We start from the raw sequence: 24,805 nt of genomic DNA, 5'->3' as shown, positions 1-24,805 counted from the left end.
ATACGGACTTGTACGCAATTAGCCCCAATCTTGACTGCAAGGTGACCGACTGTAGCAGATACACAGCTTGCACAAAGCGATCCGATCATTCTGCATCTCACTCTTTTCCGCACAAGGCTCGTAGGTTAGAATACGACAAGGTATCACATTCAAAATTGTCAGGTTCGTGCCGCCTCCACATTCCGCTGCCTGCATACCTTCGTCCGTGTTATTCGATTTGCTGCACCCGAGAAATAATCGAGTTTTGTTTTGCTGACTCTACCACCGACAAGTTCATCTGCATAAAGACATTACCGTAAGTACATAGATGTACGGCTATCTATACGAGATTATAGGGAGCCGCAGCCTTTGTGCAACCTACGTGATTCGTCAACGCTTCCATCAAACCTAACGGTGAACCATTACGAAAACAAACACTGTTTGATATCACAGCGACAGTTAAACGATGAATACAAAACGATACACTCTAGAAAGCTTGTCCCATCACGTATTCCGGTAGCTGATGTATATTAGAGAGTAGTATGTAAGTATAATTGGCGGTGAAATGGTAACAAACCGAACAATGGGCATTGTTCCTGTGCCACAGGAAGGAGCACCTACTGCTATTGTCTGTGCGCCTGGTACCCGTGCATTCACTCCTCGGACAATCATAGTTCTGGGATAAACAAAAATTACTCCATACAGTTGAATGGCCCAGCAATAAGATTAACTTAAATTAACCCCAGTCACAACCGCAGACTTTCATTGAAAGCAATAAATATGCTGTTGCGCCATTATGTAACGCCGGAAGGCGTGAACGCTTTTCAGCCATTGTCTACTTGGAATTCCTGACCATAAATATTAAAATTCGTTTTAGATGCGACTTAGTTTTTCAATCGAATTTCGTATTCTATTTAAACGGAGACCTATAAATAAGATAAGTACTTATACCTATATGGATTTATTATTTTTATACGTACTTACTTATAGGCTTCCAAGTTCAAAACCTTAGTTAGTAACCTAGGTAGTGTTTGATGGAGAGTTATCCCAAACTGATAGTTTAAGTGCCAATTTCACCATTCTCTGTTAGAGCATAACGGGAGTAGTGGTTAACTTTTGACACATATGTCATGAATTTTATATGGAGATGACGTTTAATTTATAAATCAATCCCTGTCGGTTAGATAACCGAGAATGGTGAAATTGGCACTTAATGCCAAAAACACGATGTTAATCTATATGGCAAATCTTCGATATTGATTTTTACTCGCCTGAATAAGACTACTAGGTACTGCTTATTATTTATTAATTATAACATCGTACTTAGTTAATACTTATCTGCAATTCTGCAACCAGTCAATCAGAATCTTCAACAAACAGCGCAAACAAATGCGAGATTCGTGCTCATGCACTCGGTGACATTTCGCTGGTCACGACCCCGTCGTGCAGCCGAGGAGTCTCGTCTCCTCGCTGACGACATCATCAGTACACGCTGACGGCACTTTCTAACTCGCTGCTCGAGTCAAGGATGGTTTAGAGGTGAATCGTGCAGGATTAAACGATGAGTCTTTTGAATGTTATACAGTGACATACAAGGCACACGAGTACTCAAATTGTCTTGTATTCAAGCTAACTGGCACTCACTTCGTATTTAATTATACATATCACTTGGTAGTTTATTTTATCTATAGTACATATAGTTATAGCAGTAAATTTTCGTGTACAAATTGAAAAGAAACGGTGCTCCAGAAAATACTCTTTCAATTTATTTTTAATGAAATTTTAAATCAAACTAAAATTCTTTCACCGAAGTTATTAAAATTACAATGAGTGTTGCTAACAAACCAATAATCCGGTAGACCCTTTCACTAAACTAATAAAGTTTCGTATGGACAATTCAATCAATTTAACCAAGATGGAGGGCCCTCCTGCCGGCTGAACTGACCTTAGGCGGGTAGCCGGTAGTGGTTGGATGAGGAAGGCCGAGGACCGAGTGTTGTGGCGCTCCTTGGGAGAGGCATATGTCCAGCAGTGGATGATTATTGGCTGATAATGAACCAAGATGCTATAATTTTATCAGTAATATTGGGAGTTATACGCGGGATGGAATTTCATCAGTGAACTGAATGGGGCTAACTTAAAATCTCTTTATAATTTTTCTGGGGTTGTGTAACCAACATTGATGTTGAATAATTACAAACTTTTCGTGTACACCTAGTGCCTGGTTGTATATTGTATAACATTATTGGAATGTACAACTCAGCTCTGTCTGAGATAGAGATCAGTAGATCGTAAACCAGGACTGAGCGATAATTTATCATCGACGAATACCACTATGTTATCCACATTGTATCGCAAATCGCTAGGGGAATGCCTTGCGTCATGATGATTCTCGCCCAACTTAATTATCCCGCTTCAATTGATCCATATTTACATAATAAGAAGATAGTCATCTTGCCCAGCCGTGTTGAAAGCATAACGATCGAGAGAGAGTTTGTAAATCGCCATTAACTTCGCCACTGGCTGTTCCACTTTTGCGAGTGATTATTGGTTAGTAAAAAAATATGTAAGTACTTATATAGTGCGTACCTATATTAAATTTATATCTAATACGGTGTAGCACCGTAGTAGTGCGTAAAATTTTTAACTGACTGTCAGTTCCACACCTGAAAACGTCACCATAATCTGAATTAGAGGATAGAATGCAACGGTGCGATTGGCTGCATTATCTTAAGTACTTTTGACTTATTAAGTTCATGCTCAGATATGAAGTGAGAAACTGAATCTAAATTAATTATTTTTGTTAAAATATTATTTACGATGATTAGCAGATGATTAGAGAAAGGGCGCCATCATGCAATGCTGTATTGTATTATTTATTAGCTCTGGCTACAGTATGACGCCGCGAGATCACGCCAATTTCTTGGACACTATGACTATTCATAATTTAAAACTTTCGCAACGAAGGAGATTCTAAATATACTTACTAAACTTATTACAGTTATTTACTACTTATCAACAATTTAGTAAGCCTGGTAGGTGTACATTTTTGTATTTTTATCGTAATCAAGTCTGATAAATAGCTAAGAAGATAAAAAAAGCGTCCGTAAAATATATTCAGTTGGAATCAATGGCATAACTTATCGACAACAGAACTTTTGTAGTTTCAACACTTTCCATCAACCAAGTCGTTAAGACTACATGTCTAATTTAGTTCAGTAGGTACTTACTTATCTCTTAGGCCTTGCAACTTGCAATGAGACGTAAATGAGCAAAGGCTGTTGAACTTTTGAGCTGTTACTAATTAACACTCTTTTATTAGAGTAGTTATATATACCTACATAGGCGTAAGTATGTAGGGCAGATTGAACTGCCGACGGAAAGTTTGCTGCTGAATACAGGTTGTTGCAAAAGTAGTATTTATTTATTTATTTATTCTTCATTGCACAATATACAAAAGTAATTATGTACAATTAGGTGGACTTAATGCTAAGTAGTACCCACTTAAGTACTAATAGTGAGCCAAAAGGGTATGTGATTCGGGGGAGTCATTATAAACAACTAGTGTTCTACGAATTCAACTAAGTACCAATAGTAAAAAATCATGTGACCACAAAATTTTCTATGGATAAAGCTGTTTATTTATCCAATCACAAGTCTTTGATATATATGTCTGAATTTAGGTACAGGAATTATGCCAAATTCAAAGCTTTCGGGCAGCTTGAAAACAGTCAGCAGCAGCCCAAGCAAAGGCACAAGCGTGCTTGTGTTGGGGTCCACAAATCCGTACTGGGCCAGCGTGGTGGACTAGGCCTAAACCCTTCGTTTTTTGGAAGGAGACCCGTGCCCCAGCAGTGGGGACGTGATAGGTTGTAATGATTTTTATGTAAGTAGCTGTATATCTTTGTATTGTTTTGTGTGTCATTGCATAAATTTATCTCGACAGCTGTCATCAAGTCGTAGCAGATAAGACAGTGATAATCACAACAAGATTGTCCGGTAGGTTTATAAATAGCAGGACAGTTGGCTTTCTCTTAGATTAGTAACATTTTAGCTACTTACATAACATCGATGAAAGGTTTTTGTTGTAATATCATGTGAACTTATTAATACTTTGCCAAACTAGCGCTAGCAAAATATACATTGTAAAGTATTTAAGCTCTTATAAGTTCCAGCTCTTTCTGTAGGTATTGTATACGAGAGCTCCTCTTTTACTTTTGTTTTTAGCAAAAGCTAGAGGTAACCTTCCAGTAGTTAATATAATAATTTAAAACTGTTAATACTTATAAGTACTTCTTATTTCGTTGCAGAAAGTAAGTCGTGGAATGTTAAATAGTGTAACGTTACGATTCAGTGCGGTTACAAACAATAATTCATTTTATCGGTAACGCTCAAATTTTAATTTATCTCTGCAACCGTTAGGTAAGAATATAAATTATTCGGTCGTAAGTATTAACCGTTAATAAATCTTAAAGTTAATTTAAAAAGTGCTTAAAGCGGCCGTTTCTTGCGGAAATGAAATTAGCTTCTAGATTCTAGTTAGGTTCCCACTAGATGCTATAGGTAGGTACAGGCTGCTATGGTAGTTCTAATTTTTAGAAGTTCCAATTTACAGGTAAGGTGAAGTGCGGTAATTGCAACTATCCGGTAATTGCAACTCACTTCAATAACTCCCACAATTCTTGAGCTATCAGCGCTATCTACATTTTTGGGTACAACTTTTATGATGTAAAATTGATTTTAGTCTGTCGTTTTACAATGAAGTAACTCTAGAGGGAGTTATTGAAGTGAGTTGCAATTACCGGATAGTTGCAATTACCGCACTTCACCTTACTTACGTTGGTTAATACACTTACGAGCAATGTAAAAGTTCCAGTGACATAAAGTACATATCATCATCATCATCATCATCATCACGACCCATTACGTCCCGACTGCTGGGGCACGGGTCTCCTTCCAATGAAGGAAGGGTTTTAAGCCTAGTCCACCACGCTGGCCAAGTGCGGGTTGGTGGACCCCAACACAAGCAAGCTTGTGCTGAGAGAGTTGTCGAGTAAGTGGGCAACCCGACTGTCAAATGTTTTCAAGCCGCCCGAAGGCCTCTGACTAGGCTTAACGACTGCTGTCGAAGCAGCAACCGGGACCCACGGCTTAACGTGCCGACCGAAGCACGGAAGCGTCCAGAAAATTACATATATATTAGTATATTTTTATAAGTATAATTTATAAGTATATTTTTAACGTTTATTTTATAATATTATGTATAAGTAACTATATATTCTAGTGTTAAACAATATAGATATTAAACAAAATTAAACTGTTCTCATTGTCTTTCGCACTACCTATCACTTTCTCCACAACGCCCAAGGTTAACTGGAAGAGAATGCTTTTAGCATTAAGTTCGCCTATGTACAAATTAATTTATGTGCAATAAAAGAATTTAATAATAATAATAATAAAGGGCGTCAATGGCAGATGGAACTTTTTCATTGCTCCTGAGTGTATTTGGTAGTGTTTTAGCTAGTACTTATATGTACTTACCTGTAATTATGTATCCACTTAATTAAACCTCATTACTATACATATAGTATTGATAATTACTATTAGCTTTAAATGCCACAGCAAGTTCTACGGGAAGTAAATAAATGTGAACGTACAGCAAATGTTTTCAACTTTCCCCTCGATCTATAAGATGTCTAGTTACTTTTACGGCCCTAATTTCCTGCTTAGAAAATCGTGTTATACCGAGCACCTCATAAGGAGCTAGTTAAGTCTTACTTAATTAAAATTATTAGTTAAGTAAGTATTTACTTAGATTAGTCAGTATTAGTAGTCAGTACCATAAGCCACGCAAATAAAGAAACAATAAGGAGATCGGCAGAAGCAATCACACGTATCGCTCTACCACGTAGGTCTCTAGGATAGGAACCCTACTGTAAGCTTTGTTGGCGAATCATATAAATAAATAAATAAATAAACCCTTGCTTTACTCCTGTTATGTCCACCAACTGACCACCATTTTAATAATAATAATGACCACCATTTTCATATTGTTCTTTATCTGCGGGCGTTATAAATAAGGAACCAATAGGTAATATCGTATGCATGTAAGTACTTACTTATTTACATGTTAGTAAATAAGTCTCTAGATATGTGTACAATATATATATGCATTGGAAGTAGAGCTTTTATTAGTACCTATAGGTACATCGGTAACAACATAGGTAGGTATACGTGGAAATCGCCGCGGCTTTCGGTGCTGCTGGCTTTAGGCCAATATTGTGATGTATTCTAGTTGTATAGGCTAGTTATTAGCAAGCGAGCTATCATAATCATAGTAAATACTTACCCCCTTATTCATAAAGAAGTTACAAGACGTTTTAACTAATAAACTGTTTTGTCCCTCTCTGTCAAAGAACAAATTGTTCCCTGTCGGAGAGGGACAAAACAGTTTATTAGTTAAAACCTTTTGTAACTTTTCTATGAATAAGGGGGTTACATATTAACGGTACACATCATAAATATGTAATATCTACCCTATATGGATTCATATTTTTGAACAAAATATTACGGATTTATTTGATAATATCCTGATGCTCTGTTAAATGTACTTCAATAATGCAGAAGGAGTCATTAAAGCTAGCCTTTTCAGTATAGGAGTAGGTAATTTGGTGCTTTTCTCAGTGGAACCTTTTCATTGCCCGTGAGTGTATTTATAATTCTCAGAATATCAGTAGAATATCTGATATGAGACTTCAATATTGTTCAATAATAAGTAGGTATATACCTACCGTACCAGAGATATATTATATAGATAATAGCTAAGAGAATATCTTATAATCTGCACAAATCACAGCTATTGATTACATTTTCAACTCGCTCTACAATCTCCATTTATTAAGTTGTCATTCCCGCTGTGGCTTAGTTTTTTGTGCGCCTCGGCATCACAACAAACAACAATATTCAACTTTCTCTTACTTAGGCAGGTACTTGCAGCACTCGAGTCTACGAAAGTTCTGTATGAGCTCACAACACAAGTCTCACCACATAAAATATTCACGTTTTGTAGCCCAATTATCTTCGACGTAATTGCATCCTAAAATGACGGGAAATGCACGTAAACTGTAGCCGTTACGACTGTAACATAAACGATTACACTCTTTTAAAGTGGCGGAATAAGCGGTTTGAAACCATTTGGCATCTAGATAGAAGTGTTTTAATAACTGCTATAGAACTCGGTCAACTTTTTCAGTAATATTATCCCAGGCTTGTTCCCTTCTAACCATAAATCTGGACACTAAAAAAAAAAAAAACTATGTAAATAGGTGTTTTTTTTTGTTTTTGTATTTTTATATTATGTTGGTAGCGAAAGCGAACATATTAATTTTACACGTCAAACATACCATCATAATTATCACAAATTGAAACATGTTTCAACATTAAACTACAAAACAAGCGGTCGTCTTCCACTGTAGTTTCCGTTCAAAAGCTAACTCAGCTGAACCAGTCTGATGGTGACTGGATTTTTTATTGCAATAGATAGGTATTATGTTGGGGAGATGTCGATGTCGGTGCGCGCGCGCCGGCGGGCGGGGCGGCGGCGCGGCGGCGGCGGTGGCGGCAGTCTGCGAACGCTCCTCGCCGCGCGCGCGTCGCCTGCCCGCCGACACCTGCCGGACCGCGACCGACCGCGCCAAATCATCAACCGTTATCGTCCTAAATGACAACTAATGGACGACCGCTCCAGCCGAGGTAGTGCATGCATGTTTGTGCTAACACAGTGTGAGCTTATTAAACTCGCTTGAGGAGTGCAGTGTCGTACGAGTGGATGCTTAATGGAGGAAGTGCGCCTCTCCGACTGGCCCGAGCCACCCGGCTCAACTGCATGGCTGCCCGCGTATGGCTTCCAGCATGATATAATGGATAAGGAAGACTATTTCGGATCTAACGGTGAGTCTACATAACTACAGTCTCACAACAATTGAGACGCTAACGAATTCCGTGAGAATGTAGAGCCACGTATAAGTTTTGTTTATTAGCTGACCAAGCATGAATGGAATGCTTTTGTTATTTATAATGTATATTTACGATTAAATGCCATGACTTAGTGTTAACCATACTTAACTCAGACTAATGACGTTGGAATGTTAACTAAAGCACTGTTATGTTTATGATTTTGAATTACTTAAACCAAACCTGAATTAATGTCCGATTGTTTATTCCTTAGCACGCATAATGATTACCAACCTACAATATATTGAATCAGCGTTGGTTGGTTGGTTTGTCTGTTGCTTTGATATTCCACAACAACGCAACGATTTCAGTATCTTCATTGCAGGTTCTGAAAGTTTTGTTTGTATTTTATTAAAGTACCTAGGTACTAAGTAAACATAATTCAGGTAAAGAAAACCCAAATTCTTATTCCTCCTAACAAACCACCATTAGATGTTATGTATTACCTGTAAAATACCATAGCATTACGTTACTCTAAATCCTTGGACAATCACTTTACAAGCCATTGTTACAAGTATACAAAGCGATAAAGTATTTTCATCTCCTACACGAGCTATGAGCAGTCGAGCAGCCACTGACAATCAAGCGCTAAACTAATTTGCGTAAAAAAATATATAATGTAGTACTCATACTAGTCTATGTATGTAAGTACCTAGTAGCTATATATCCATTCAGTTGATTTAATTGTAAAGTTATGAAGTCGCTAAAAACAAGTGCAGTAAGTGAAAGCAAATCTCTTTCCACGATATCGAATTTCTTAAGTATAAATTGCGTCGATTATCTGTTACTTATAATGTGAGATGAGATCTTTCTTGGAGACTTTCGTATTGCAAAGCAAACTTTTGGAAAGTCGACTGTTATTTTATTACTCTCACATAGAAAAACCTTACAAAACACCGTAGGAGTCATAAAGCTGTTAAGTATGTACATAATTACGAGAGCAAATATGGACTTACGATGTTAATTAAGAAAACAAAGATATGTACCTGTTATGTTTCCCTTTTGATTATGACTGTTAATTGCCTCTATTTTTCAGTACTTTATATTTACATGCAGTCAAATTTTTTTTTTAATTTTGCTTTTAAACAAAAACAATAAATAATAGTGTCTAAATAATATCTCCCATTTTGGAAATGCCCATTTCATTCACTAAGTTAGGAATGTTTTTTACAATGTAGATATTTCTAATATTTAAGCAATAAAATCTATAAAAAATATCATTTTTTAAAGCTGTTTTAATCAGAGTGAGTGATTAATTTCTCTGTGATTGGAAACCATTTATTTTCGCAAATTCAACCGTGTGTTGCTATAATGTGGCGGGTCACTGAATCGGCGGCTAGCTGTAGTGATTATGTTCTCTCTGGCCAGCTGTACGCTGTACGGTGCAAGCCGCGCGTGGTTTACAAACATGCGGTCGGACCAGTCCCGGCCGTCCGGACCTAAAGGTCACCGGTTATCGCCGGGTGAATCGCATACCGGCGCCAACCCGCCATGTGTGCGTGGGACCTAACTTTTACTTATAATAATAGTCACGTTTGTCCATACTGGGAGGTGTAGAGGAGCCGTATGCACGCGACGCGCACTTTCTAAATAAAATACACTTTTAAGTTCTGAATTACTTAAGGCACTTTAAAAAAACATACTTAATTGAAGGTACGAGGTAAGTACTTACTACTTACAAGTTTCTATTTTGGTTGGTACCGAATTGTCATTTAAGTAAAATAACTTCCTTATAAGTTATGTAAAAATAAAAAACCTGTGCATAAAATATATATTTAGCACATAGTATTATTTTACTTACTCACCCATTTCTTATTAAAACGTGTGTTGTGAAGAACTGCGGATGTTAATAAAAGTTGAATATAAAGAACAATTAGATTGCCGAGTTTCGTAACCATAATAGTAGTATTGTTTAATGTCAATTACTTTTATGATGCGAGAGACACGAATTTAGGCAGCTGCAATCTTAATTGCCATTTATTCGTTTAACATTCCTATAAAAAATATGATTGTGTGAAATTGTACACTTTATTTCGTAATGACAATCCAAAATTGTCCCCCCGCTATTTAAATGTTTAATGTTTTGCTCCCTGCGGCTGAAGAAAGAATTTCGATACAAACCCCATTAAATAATTACATAAAAAAACATAAATAACCGTATTATTATTGTGATTACATAAAAAAGCATAACAGTATTAATAATAATAATAATAAAAACGTTTATTCCGTGCCATCGCACACACACAGAAAAAAAAAAGAAAACATAATGAAAAACAGTAATAAAATTATTCTTGTTAGTAAATATTATTCTTGTGACATAGAAATTAGCTATGATGTTGATACTTACTATGTGCATGTATTTACAGATTTGATCACAATCTGTAATCTCATCTGGAGCCAAGATTAAGAAGTCTCTGAATCATGTCCTTGAGATTGTGTTGACGCGTGAGATAAACCATAGACTAGATAAGATTCGTGCGTGGTTTATGTCGGTAAATAAACAATTTAAACTTGTTTTTACACCTCTAAACTATTGAAGGTTATCTGAAAGATAATACAGAATTTTCCCTGCAATTTTCAGAGAACATCTGACCTGACTGTTACCAAGTAAAACCAATCTTACTTTCATAAATCCGAGTCGATCCAACAAACCGCTTTATTTAAGTACGTCTACCTAAATAAAATATATTTTGGTCTGAATATCCACAACGTATTATTTAAATCAATTAGATAGATTTCAGCACAAAAACAATGTCCAACATATTATTTATTTCGTATTTTTCTCACGTTATTAAAACTAAATACACAATACTATGCACTCAATCAATTTTGAACTTGACCTACAGTGATAGAGATTTGTATTTTAATTTACTTCATTTTCAAATCCTTCACGACTAGTGACCGTGGCAATGCTTATTTCGTTAAACATTGAAGTTAAAACTACTTAAACTACTAAGATAATTACTTACATTATAATCTTCGTTCTTCACTTACACGCAGAAATATGCATATAAAATACAAAAAGCATTGAAAACCAAAAATTTTTTTTTTAAAGTCTGCAAAAATAAATAAATTATAATAATTGCACACATTTAGTTAAAAATATATTTAGAAGTTTTTATATATTTGAACAATTTATTCGGTGAAAGTATTTTTGACATGTTTATTTCAATAAAACAAGAAAATCGTTTAGGTATCAAAAGGGAAGAAGCCCTTTGTATATTATTAATCTTAAATATTGCATTTAAGTAGGTATCTAGTTTGAAAATAATAACTTACTTTGTAAGAAAATTACAAGAATTCGTCACACATTTTTAAATTTAGCGTGAAGCGTCATTTTATTACTACACCCTACTCTAACCTTCACGACTTCACGAGCGTCAAAGTGTACCTTTATGTTTTACATAAAATTGCATGAAGTCGTGAAGTGAAGACTTTGTTATCCTAGTTATTACATATAATGATGTCTAGCTACATATACAGGCTGTCCCATAAATAGAGGACCAACGGAAAGGGGGTGGCACAGGGGGTCAATCTGAATAACTTTTGCTGGTCCGCTATTTACATGACATTCTGTATTAGGAATGATCTATGTTTCTATATAGGTCTTGGAAATTGATACCTTTGAGAATATCCCCCTAAACACTAGGCACTGGGCAGTGGAGTCAGTGGATTTATTCTGAGATTAGTTCGATGCTAAGATAAAAACGATAGATCGCATTATAGGTGGTTGGTACTTACATTGTATATGTATATAAGGGGCGGGGTGACCAACTTGCATGTACTGGACATTTCACTGATGAAATCGATCAATCAATTAAGTAGGTACTTACATACTGAAACCTAAGAAAAAATTGCGTTTCACAGTAAATAGTGTAGTGTAGGCTAGGTATAACTGCACACCTGACTGATAAACTGTAGTTACCTACTCTATGTATTTACCACGTATTACATAACACGTACCTAAGCCGCAATGAGTGATAATGATTAATCAGATCGACACACAGTTATGTAGCAAAAGGAACTGTATGTACTTACCTACAAGTTACCTACATATACCTAAACATAATATGTAGTTTTACTGCATTTTACAGTTAGTCATATGCGGATGTAGTTTACCTAAGATATGACTAGTTACTTTACGTCTGTTTTAAATATTGAACTTATTGAAGAACCGTAGCGTACCTACTAATGGATATAAATAAAGATCAAGTGCACTGAATCATAATGAATTGAACTATAGTTGGACTCCCGGGATTTTTCGCTGGACCTCTCTCTTGGGGAAACGTATTAATTAGATTAGTATGACGTAATGAAAACATGTATATTGTATACGTACCTACCATACATTTTATGAATGGTAGTAAGAACTTCTTCAAGATTTATAGCATTGAGTTAGTTGGGATTGCAACTTGCTTTGGACGGACTCACAGGACAATACTAAATATGGCGGTGATTTTCTAATTTCAGTAATGAAAGCAAGAACGACGACCGAATGGCGTAGTGGTTAGTGCCCTGACTACTGAGCCGATGGTCCCGGGTTCGATTCCCGGCTGGGGCAGATATTTGTTTAAACACAGATATTTGTTCTCGGGTCTTGGATGTGCCCGTAAAATGGCAATAGCCGCCCCCTATTACATTGGGACTAACATAACACTCTGGCGAAAAGTGGGTGCAGCAATGCACCTCTGCCTACCCCGCAAGGGAGTACATTAGTACAAGGCGTGAGTGCGTGTTTTTGTGTGTGTGTTTTTTTTTGTGTGAAAGCAAGAACACGGGTTAGGGTACGGTTCATAAAAATAGCGACTCAATTCACATCTCCATCGAAGCTATTTTTGATTTATTTCGCAATCAAATAAGCTATGTGCGTTGAAATGTGCATGTGCAATGCATAAACATGGAATGCTGCATCATAAACGCAAACCAATCAGACGTAGGGTACTTATTGTTTTCATTCTGAGAGCCAATTAGTTCTCTAATTTTAACCCCAAATCACTGGTGGATTAATCGATTTCAGAAAGCAGGATCCGGCCATACATACACCTTCTATTAAGGACCTGTTTCCTATATTTAAACATAAAATACATGCATTCTTTCATGAGGACTTCATGCCCCAGAGCAAATGGCATCGTAGATAAAATATTAGAAAATCAAAATCAATTTTAATCCTTTGCCGATCTTACCTACTTTAACTTAACTCGCCAAAATATATATAAATCTGCAAAACGAGTTTAATTTGAATTAGGAGTTTTTTTTGCGTTAACTTATTTGGCTCGATCGTGGGTGTACAAGCTGAGGTTCCCAGCCGCAAGGAGCAATGATATCATAAAGCTCTCTCTATCTCGTTTTACTTTGTAAGTAGGACAGAGATGGAATAATGTTGCCTAAACCCTGTATGCAAATTATGAATCGTTGTTAGTTAAAAGCGGTAAAAAACAAGTCTATCATTTGTATGTGTGCTTGTAATTCTGAAATACCCAGTAACCTGGAATATTTTCATGGATAGAAGTGAATATATGGAACTGAATTCAATAAAGATAATTTAGGTAGGTACCTATTGTAATTCCCAAATTCAAAGAACGTCACTTTATATACTTTGTGTTGGACATAAGACAAAATTCGAGAGTCACGAATCACGATGACCCTTGCAAAGCTCTTGTAAAGTGACCATTAGTTCTATGAATATAATAAGTAAATATGTCTCTAACCTTAGTTTTTCAGGTAGGATTTTTTTTACTGTAAACCCCGGTCTGCATTATTGTTTAGTGTTTAAAATGCCTGTGATACAGAAAGTCTCCTTAAATGTTTTATTATTAGAATGATCTCAATTTATGTGGGCTACCCAGATTTGTCCGCTAAAGTATCTAAAAATAGCTGAACTCTTGGTAAACTGATAGGTTTGACTGAACTGGAGCCCTACCGCGAAGTCAAAACGAAATAACATTTACAAAGTACCTACTTATATTTTGAATCCGAAAATCATGGTCAAAACAAGTTCGCGATAGGTACAGAAACTTTATAGGTACGTCGGAAAACGTAAACTTTCATAGTTAAGTATATGTATATGCAAACTACCAAACATTACATAGGTACTTACTTGACGTACAGGAAACGTTAAATACTTACATGTATACGTGTATATAATATTCGCACCATATTTATACCCAGCTTGCTCGCCACTTCGCAATTCGCAATGAAGGATACATTACATACATTAATAATGATTGGTTTAATTCACCGTAATTACTCGGACATTAGTTACTGATACTGTGGTTGATTGAGGAGCCATTTGTATCGGATTTTCTAGTGCTGGAAAAGTTTCTAAGAAATACCATAGATATTTAGTAGTATACGTACTTATAGAGATTAAATAAAAGTATCCACTTTAAATTTATAAAATAATGTCTTCCTAGCCGAATTTCGACCACGGCGGCCAATCTCATTTGAGATCAGCCATCGGAGTAGATTATAGTGCCGATGTGTGTGCGCAGTACACAGGAGAACTCTATATTCCATCCTTCCATCACTCTCATAGCCCAATGGAACGGACTGACCGTCACGACTAACTGGAGAGAGCTAGGCGCAGGACCGACTGCTTTACATGCCCATCCGAAAGCATGGATCGTTTCACTGTTTCGGACATCAGGTGATCAGCCTTCTATGTCCTAACCAAACTTAAAACCACAATTTAGAAACACAAATGGATGGTCCCACTTGGTAATCGAACCCGGGACCTCTGGGTAATGAAACGAAGCTCCACAACTAGACCACTAAGGCAGTTAAGTTTAAGTAAGTACGTACCTACTTTTAGAAATCAAATTCCAAGCTTGTCCCGACAGATAAACGCCTAAACGCAGAGGCTCTTTTCTTCTAAGTAATCTTGTTGAAAACTTTCTTGAAAAAAAATAAGAAAATCCCAAGAGACAATATCACTGTCACGGGCCTTGAGAAAATCACTATTACGTTACGTTATTTATCAGTTTAGAGACAAAGAGATGGCATCTTTATTAAATCTGAGAACCGTTACACGGTGAGAGAGAGTGCAGCTCTATCAGCCATGGGAAGTTAGACACGCGTTCAACGCCAGTTGTCCCTTCTTGAACACTGTTGCAGCATCTAACATCGTCTTATTTCCTTGTCTGTAGAGACCAATATTGATTGGGTGTCAACTAGGTATACATCTCTGTCCTATTGTATGTTGAAAGGAATGATGATCATATGGTCGGATAAAATGGAAGAAATCTTTAACAGTTTGCTAATTAAGGAAGTAAAACATTAGCTCTTGAAATCATTAATAGAGTCAATGGATTAATATAAAATATTTGCTTTGGTACCAAATTAATGCAAGGAGTGTAGCCATACACATTACATACATCGGTATAGTGTGTCCGCCTCATTAGTAGTCAAACCAACCATTCTACGCAGTTTTTATAGTTATGTAGTACGTGTACGACAATTATTGACAATCAATCAATCTGCATAACTACGTAATTAAAGTAAATCTGAATAGTACCTACCTGCTTTTGAAATTAGATCTTCTACTAATAGGCGCCGAGCTCAAATTTGTCAAGCTACTATTTCAAAGGTGGGCACACCGGCACAGATATCCTAACTTCCTAACTAATATTATAAATGCGAAAGTAACTGTGTCTGTCTGTCTGTCTGTCTGTTACTCTTTCACGCCAAAACTACTGAACGGATTTGAATGAAATTTGGTATACATACGGTCTAGACCCTGGGAAATAACATAGGCTACTTTTTATCCCGGAATTCCCACGGGAAAACTTTTTAAGGCCAAGCGAAGCTCGCGGGAACAGCTATAATTAATAATTATGTAAGCACTAGGTAGAGCTTATCTTGAGTATACATATAGTAACCTAGGTTCGGGAACCCCGTATCCGGTATCCACCGTATATAGATCGAAGACAAGCACATTATGTTATGTAGTAACTTGACGCCTTCCCCGTATGATGTAAGTGTTGCGGGACTTGAACACTATTGTTGGTGGTCAGTCATTCGTTAATAAGGGCACAACGGCAGAACTCAAAAGAAAAGAGTTAGGAGTTTTTAATATTTATTTGATTCTTACAAAAAAAATATTAGGAACCAATAGAAAACAAGGAAAAATATAATAAAGGTTTAATTAAATTCTTTATTGCACATGATTAAATCTGTACATAGACGAACTTAATGCTATACTTAATAGCATTCTCTAAGCACCATCTCAGCTCATGATAATTATTTCAAGACCTCTGTGTACGTAAGCTTTGTAACTTATTATGTTCTTGTGTGTGTACAAATAAAGAATATTCTATCGGTTTAGTTTAAAACATATTTTTCAAACATGTACTTATTTGTATTTTTTTATAAACATCATCAAATCATGATGATGGGAGTCGTCATTATCATAACGTAACAATTGATGGTTCTAGCAGGTAACAAGTGAAAGGAGGATACTACGCTATCTTCACGAACCAAAAATGGCGTTAAAATGGCGTAGCGTTGCAGGAGACTTGGCTTTTGCCGCATGATGTCGATTTTGTGAACGAAATAGACCGGGATTTCGGTTGTGTGTCAAGGTCGTCAGTGGACACTTCCGCGGGAATCCTGCGCGGCCGACCGTACGGCGGCCTTGCGATTATGTGGCGGAAGTCAACCTTACCAAATGTTACGCTAGTGGACTGTAAAAACGATAGGTATATAGCTGTTAAGATTAACCTGGATGGTCGTAATATTTTAGTTTTTAGTGTTTACATGCCTTGTGACCATAGGGACAATCTTACCGACTTTACAAACTGTCTGGCGGGCATGAATGCTGTTATTGATGATAATAACATCGAGGCTGCTTTCATACTCGGCGATTTTAATGCACATCCAACGGCTGATTTTGGGGATGAATTATTTAATTTTTGCTCAGAACAGAATATGATATGTGCCGATGTACGTAAGCTGGGTATTGATTCAGGAACCTTTACATTCATGTGTGAGGCTAGTGGGAGTCGGAGATGGTTGGACCATTGTGTTACTACGGGGGCAGCTTGGAACACAATCAGTTCTATCTGGGTTGATAACAACGTCAGATGGTCGGACCATTTCCCTCTGTATGTTGTGACGAATATTGCAGCTGTGGCTGGTAAGGCATTAGGTTTAACTAGTAAAAACTGTACAAGAAGAAATATTCTGTGGAACAATAGAAATATTGATCAAATTAACGAGTATGGCAAGTATTGCTCTAAAAAACTAAACAATTTGTATGTTTCTAGTCATTTTGTTAATCGGAATACCTACTGTGATAATAACTCGTGTGATAATAAGTGTACACATATAGAGAGCCATAAGACTGCAATAAATAAATTATATAATGATGTAATTAATATTTTACAACAAGGTGCGATAACCAGCTCCCGTTACCGCTCAGGAGCGCGCGCGCGGGCTCGCCAGGTCCCCGGCTGGAACCTGCACGTCAGGGAGAGCCACGCTCAGGCTAGACTGTACTATAAGTGGTGGATTGATAGTGGTAAGCCAACTACTGGATATATTTACACATGTATGCTGAATAGTAGAAAGAAATTTAAAAGTAAACTTAAAGAATGTCAATTAAATGAAGAAAAAATAATAATTTTAAAAAAATTAAAAACCGACTTCAAAAAACCACTAAAACGTAAGAAATAATTTAAGGTTTAGACCAATCCTAGGTCACAGTATAAATATACCTAAGCAGGTACTGTTCTTTTTTGATGTTGGTGCAGTGACAAAGTAGTTAATCTGAAGAAATATGGCACCAACTTCAAAAAAGAACAGTACCTGCTTAGGTATATTTATACTGTGACCTAGGATTGGTCTAAACCTTAAATTATTTCTTACGTTTTAGTGGTTTTTTGAAGTCGGTTTTTAATTTTTTTAAAATTATTATTTTATTTTGTTATTTTTAGTTTATTTGCAATAATTATCAATCAAAAGTAAGATGCAAATGATACCAATATGTCCTACTCGTTAATACGAATCATTCGAGCCCAAACACGAGGTAGTTGCTATATACCGTTGAGGAGTTCCCTTGACTGCCTTCCGTTTCCATCATCAGATCAGCTCAAGGTCACCATCATATCTTTTTGTTATAATAACAATATTTACGTTATAAATTTCATAAGAATCGGTTGATAAGTGCCCAAAATGGAAATTTATACCCCTGTTTTTACCCCTTTACCCACCCTTGGGGGTGGAATAAAATTCTGAAAAAAAAATGGGACCACCCCTGAGCTCAACCCAATACATCAAAAAAAGAATTTTCAAAATCGGTCCATAAATGGCTGAGTAATCGATGAACATACATAAAAAAAAAAAAAAAACATACATACAGACGAATTGAGAACCTCCTCCTTTTTCGAAGTCGGTTAAAAAATTAAAATGGATATTTTAGCTGCAAGCAGATCAGATAAGAACTTTGTTAAATTTTGGAATAGTACAAAAAAGTTAAATCATAAGCAAGAGTTGCCTACATGTGTGAATAATAGTCAGGATCAAGCTAAGATAGCAAATATGTTTGCCAATCATTTTAAGGTTCAGCCTCTTCCTGTAAGCTATGAGCCTGATACTCAGACAGAGCTGCATACTCAGCACGAGCCAATTGATTTATCTGCCAAAGAAGTAGCATCTGTGATTCGAAAAATGAAGCGGGGTAAATCCCCCGGGCACGATGGGCTGAGTGTGGAGCACATTCTCTATGCGGGGGACCGTATCTATAGTGTACTGTCTAACATGTTTAATTTATTTGTTAGGTATAATTATATACCAGATGAAATGATGAGGACCTCTGTAGTTCCAATTATTAAGAATAAGACCGGCGACCTGGCGAGTCTCAGTAACTATAGGCCAATATCTCTCGGTACCATCATGGGTAAAATCTTGGAGAGGCTCCTGCAGCCCGAGTTGACGAGCTGTATTGAGTTGGATGACGCACAGTTTGGTTTTCGGGCCGGTGTCTCGACAGAGTCTGCTATATTCAGTCTGAAACATGCAGTAAGTTATTATAAAAGTAGAGATACTTCAGTGTATGCATGTTTTCTAGACCTGAGTCGCGCCTTCGATCTCGTCAATTATGACATTTTGTGGCATAAGTTGAGGAGATCGAAGGTACCGACTCAAGTAGTGGATCTGTTGGGATACTGGTACGAAAACCAAATTAATAATGTAAGATGGGGCGACGCACAGTCTAATGACTTTAGATTAGACTGTGGCGTTCGTCAAGGAGGTTTGACATCCCCCGACCTTTTCAACCATTATATTAATGATCTGATTGTGGAGCTGAGAAGCACCAATATCGGTTGCCATATTGGTAACGTATGTGTTAACAATCTGAGCTACGCTGACGATATGGTGCTTCTCAGCCCCTCGATCAATGGCCTTAGAAGGCTGATAGCTATCTGTGAAAGGTTTTCTAAGGACCACGGTTTGAAATATAATGTGTTGAAAACGGAAATGGTGGTATTTAGAGCAGGGAAGGGGCCGGATGTGGTGCCCCCTGTATACTTGTACGGCTCGTCTATTCGGGTTGTGAAGACATTTAAATATCTGGGCCACGTGCTGACAGAGACACTCTGTGACGACGCGGACATCGAGCGGGAGCGGCGGGCTCTGGCGGTGCGGTGTAACATGCTCGCACGCAGGTTCGCGCACTGTACTCGAGAGGTGAAGCTAACCCTATTCAACGCCTTCTGTCAGACTTTCTATACTTGTCCTTTATGGGTTAACTTCACGAAAAAAGCGTATAATACTCTGAGAGTACAGTATAATGATGCTTTTAGAATATTATTCAGGCTGCCGAGATACTGTAGCGCAAAGGGCATGTTCGCCGACGCCGGAGTCCGCGACTTCTACGCGGTGATGCGGACGCGGATAGCATCCCTTTGGGGTCGACTGAGAGATAGTCAAAATAGTATTTTGCGTGGTATCTGCGAGCAGCACGCGTGCGCGGGGCCCTTCTTCGGACACTGGCTGCACGTGCCTCCAGCTATAATCCTCCAAAATTTAAACTCAATAGAAACAATTTCTGATGATGCCAAAAAATAGTCGTGAAATAGTCATAAATAGTCGTGCTTTCCAAAAAAATAGTCGTATCATACTTTCGGAGTTAGAGCTATACTTTATGGAGGATTATAGCTGGAGGTCTCCAGCTATAATCCTCCAGCCTCTGCAGAACAAACGGTAAGGCCTATCGACTTGGTTAAGGTCTCAAAAAATAGTCGTGAAATAGTCGTAATGACATGCCAAATTTCAGAAATAGTCGTCAAAAGATAGCAGAGATATAAAGGTACTTTGCTGAAGCCCTGGTGGAGGATTATAGCTGGAGGTTTTGAAAATATCGAATATCTTTGGAACTACTATGACTATCGGTTTGAATTATGTCTCAAAAAATAGTCGTGAAATAGTCGCTTCTATTTATTATAATTTTAAGCTTGATAAAAGCTGTTAAATAATGATATCAAATTCTTCATACAAAAATCAAAGTGGACGGGAATGCCAAAGCGAGCCAGTACACAAAATAGTACCGTATCATTGAAGTACTCATGTCGAATTTATCTATAAATCATTTATTTCATCATTCTTTGCATCAATAGTATCTAAACTAATCTTTGGTATGACATTTTATTGCTTTTGCTCTTAGCCTTTACCTTACTGTGTACAGAGAAAACGTATGCCTATACACGCACACATTTATCTCTGTTATCTTGACAAACGATAGCGATGACGACTACCGCGATGTAGTACCTAGGTCAGTTATTGTCATCCCTTACTATCCCGTAATCAGACAAATATTGCTATCCTTGTCTCCTTTCTAACCGGCATGCATCGCACGCATAGAACGCGTGAGCGAACGTGTCACCGGTTGCATCTTGACAAGCAATAGCAAAGCGGTATTTATTACGTCCTTTAGTATCCCGGGATCACACAAATAGTGCTGTTCTTGTTTTTTTATTAGCGTTGATGTGGCCGCCACCTCCGCCGGTGAAATTGGGATTAGTTTTATTGAAGACGCAGTACAGGGTAGCACTCAAGCGATAAGAATAAAATACGGTGTTTGAAATATAACTCATTTAATTACAATCACAGGCCGAATGTACTTTTATTTATACTTAAGTTATTCATTAAACAATCTTTAGGTAGATTAGGTTTCATACAATTATCTCAGTATTATTTGACTATTACCTATAAACATATTCAGTTTAATTTAAAATAATCACAGTTGGTTTATTGCTAAGTAATTATATTTTTTATTTTATTTTATGGAAAACTTACAGCTAAAATTTAACAGTATAACACTAAAAATAAACAGTTGAAAGCCAATTACTAGTTTTCACTAATTGATAACAGAGTATACACAAATGATTCCTATGTATGCAAACATACTAACCTAACTGGAAACACGAAACTAAACTATGCTAAATAAAATATTATTTATACCTACAATGATATCGATTCTGAAGGCAGAAATTTTAAATTTAGCGATTTCAAAACCTTAATTTCTTTATTTAAAATTCGACTCTATGATTGTTTCCGTAAATGTCATTTTAAGCTAGCAAATTTTTTAGTTTGACAGCGTTAAAATTAGAATTTCTGCCTTCAAAATCAACATCAATATGCTATGAGTATTACAGTAATAATATAATATTGACGTAGTTCAATAAAAAAAACATGGTATGAACTTAAATATGTAATTATTTCACTATTCAAAAATAATTATTTTCTAGCCCTATATCATAATAAGCTTAAGTTAAAGTAAACAGATTGTTCATTAGTAGGTTTAGGTAAGTATAATCACGGTTATTGTCATAATGAAATATAACTCATTTAATTACAATCACAGGCCGAAAGTACTTTTATTTATACTTAAGTTATTCATCAAACAATCTTTAGGTAGATTAGGATTTAATTATTTTTATTCTCCATAGTAAAAAGTCACGTGACCAACTAAGTTTCTATGAAAAATGATATATTTTTTTCGCGAATATTTAAATTCTGATTTCAGTTTCGGGCTTAGATATACCATGCTGCACATGTAGCTTTCAGCTTAGTATACCCTTTTTGCAACACCTTGTATAATGGTTTTAATAAATATACCTAAATAACTTCGTAGGTGATAATAGGGTATCTATAATGCCCAGATAACTGAATCCTGTAGGTGTAGAATTTGCAAAAATTATCAACAGCCACTGTAGCTTGCGAGGTTATTGAAGAACACACGTAAGCTGCGCTGAAAAAAAATTAAGGCAAATTAACGTCTTATTAATAAAAATATTTGTTTTTTTTTAAATATTATATACATATATATGATATACGAGTAGGTAGATACGAGTAGTTATAACGTTATTTCACCTAGACTATGGTAAATTATTGCATTTGGAGACCACAGCAAACAGTGGAATAAAATTTCTTATCAGTAACTTATTGCAACAATAACTTGAAACTGCGAACTTTTGTGCGAAAAGGGTAGAGTAGAAATACTGTTCATTAGTGTATTCGCCTTTTTCAATATATACCTATGTCCCATAACCGACCTCTATTGTTTTTGAGCGAAAGAGATAGCTGAGAAAACAATTTGGCTTTTGTCCAAAACCGGTTTGGTCGGACGGTGCGTTTGAAACTTGTATGAAATTTCACAGGGTGTGAATTACTTACATAGGTATTTAGTTCAGAAACACGTTTTTGTCGCTTGTAACTGATAGGTACAAATCAGTTTTGACAAGTAAATTGGCTGTTATAACTTTATCAACTTCAGCACCACAACACTGTATAGGCCTAGCATAAGCACAATACCATATGAAAATAGTGATAAATTCTTACCCAGGATTTGTTATCTGGTAATCATGTATTCGGAGCCATTGCAGTTTTTTAGCGCACTACATCAATGCAGTCATGATAGTTTATCGGCGCATTACATCGATAGGCTGTGTTTTCACCTGAAATAATAATGGGTAGGCTTATAGGTAGGTTACACATATTTTTTTTAATACATATATTTATTTGCCTAGTTTCATTCAGAAATACAAACAATAACGCCTTTTTTTGCTATTGAGGGGTAAATATCCACATTTAACCTGGACTACCATATGTAGGTAATCGATGATACCCACATATTTTCGTATCTACTAAGATATGTACATGAATGCCTTGATTGCATAATTATATGCACAATTTACTCGCTCATAGTGTAAAATTGCTAATTGAATAAAAATCTCCATACATATTAAGCATAGATATTAAAAAATAATTTGGCTACGTTACTTCAATAAAAAAATATGTTAATAAATAAGCTGAGCATAACAAAATGGGATGGCTTGCTTTGATATTGAGTATTAAAAAGGATACTTACTTGCAATATTCAAACATAGCACTCACTAAACACTCTTATCTGCATCCACTAATATCTTTTAGAATATAACATCTTGAATATTCATTTGCGTATAGAGCACTCACAATATTTTAACAACCAACAATAACACCGATCGTGACCATAGTTTGCACTAAACTGTAAACAAATTATCAAACAAAACATGCAAAATACTAACCCCAACTTCACCGGTGGCGGCGCGCGGCGGCGCGCGGCGGCGGTCGCATAAGGGACGTAATAAATACCGGTTTGCTATAGCTTGTCAAGATGTTATGCGGTCGCTCACGCGTTCTATGCGTGCGATGCATGCCGGTTAGACAGGAGACAAGGATAGCAATATTTGTCTGATCACGGGATAGTAAGGGATGACAATAACTGACCTAGGTACTACATCGCCGTAGTCGTCATCGCATACGTGTATAGGCATACGTTTTCTCTGTACACAGTAAGGTAAAGGCTAAGAGCAAAAGCAATAAAATGTCCTACCCAAGATTAGTTTAGATACTATTGATGCAAAGTATGACGAAATAAATGATTTATAGATAAATTCGACATGAGTACTTCAATGCTATGGTGCTATTATTTTTGTGTACTGGCTCGCTTTGGCATTCTCGTCCACTTTGATTTGTATGAAGAATTTGTTATTATTATTTAACAGCTTTTATGAAGCTTAAAATTATAATAAATAGAAGCGACTATTTCACGACTATTTTTTGAGACATAATTCAAACCGATAGTCATAGTAGTTCCAAAGATATTCGATATTTTCAAAACCTCCAGCTATAATCCTCCACCAGGGCTTCAGCAAAGTACCTTTATATCTCTGCTATCTTTTGACGACTATTTCTGAAATTTGGCATGTCATTACGACTATTTCACGACTATTTTTTGAGACCTTAACCAAGTCGATAGGCCTTACCGTTTGTTCTGCAGAGGCTGGAGGATTATAGCTGGAGACCTCCAGCTATAATCCTCCATAAAGTATAGCTCTAACTCCGAAAGTATGATACGACTATTTTTTTGGAAAGCACGACTATTTATGACTATTTCACGACTATTTTTTGGCATCATCAGAAATTGTTTCTATTGAGTTTAAATTTTGGAGGATTATAGCTGGAGGCACGTCTGGCTGCGCGTGCACCTGAGCGAGAACGGGAAACTCTAGTTAAGAGTTTTAAATGTTTTATCTAGTATTAATTAATAATAATTGACTTGTAGGTACCTATATTGTACCTACCTACTTAATTTTATTGTAATTTATATTTTATTGTATTTATATTATGATGTACATTTTAATTGTAATTGTAATTATTATTCTATATGGGTGCTGCCTGAAATAAAGAACATTTATTTATTTATTTATTATTATAAAAACAATACTCACTACATATTGTGCATTACGTACAGCCACCAAAAAAGCTACAGTAG

At 36.4% G+C, this 24,805-nt stretch overlaps 1 protein-coding gene and 1 long non-coding RNA gene across 3 annotated transcripts in view; one reads left to right on the top strand and one right to left on the bottom strand.

Annotated features, from left to right (window-relative positions):
• Positions 1-7,448: 7,448 nt before the first annotated feature.
• LOC105386573 (serine/arginine repetitive matrix protein 2) overlaps positions 7,449-24,805 on the top strand; it is a 76,911-nt gene continuing 59,554 nt past the window's right edge. Inside the window, exon 1 of one of the 2 annotated variants that reach the window (XM_038107744.2) lies at positions 7,449-7,731. In XM_038107744.2, the coding sequence (XP_037963672.2) occupies positions 7,710-7,731 (22 nt within the window). In that variant the 5' untranslated portion in view covers positions 7,449-7,709. Of the gene's footprint in view, positions 7,930-24,805 lie in introns of both variants that reach the window. The other variant, XM_038107743.2, reaches the window with a different exon arrangement.
• LOC125489625 lies at positions 21,994-23,616 on the bottom strand. Its single transcript, XR_007267100.1, has 3 exons — positions 23,360-23,616; positions 22,831-22,946; positions 21,994-22,240 (listed from the first exon to the last, which is right to left on the bottom strand). It is a non-coding gene; the product is annotated as an uncharacterized LOC125489625 (long non-coding RNA).

The sequence above is a fragment of the Plutella xylostella genome, chromosome 15 (assembly GCF_932276165.1).
Source record: "Plutella xylostella chromosome 15, ilPluXylo3.1, whole genome shotgun sequence".
In the NCBI taxonomy this organism is placed as follows: domain Eukaryota; kingdom Metazoa; phylum Arthropoda; class Insecta; order Lepidoptera; family Plutellidae; genus Plutella; species Plutella xylostella.
Note: the sequence above shows the minus strand (reverse complement) of the source record. Positions and strands in the feature narration are given on the sequence as shown.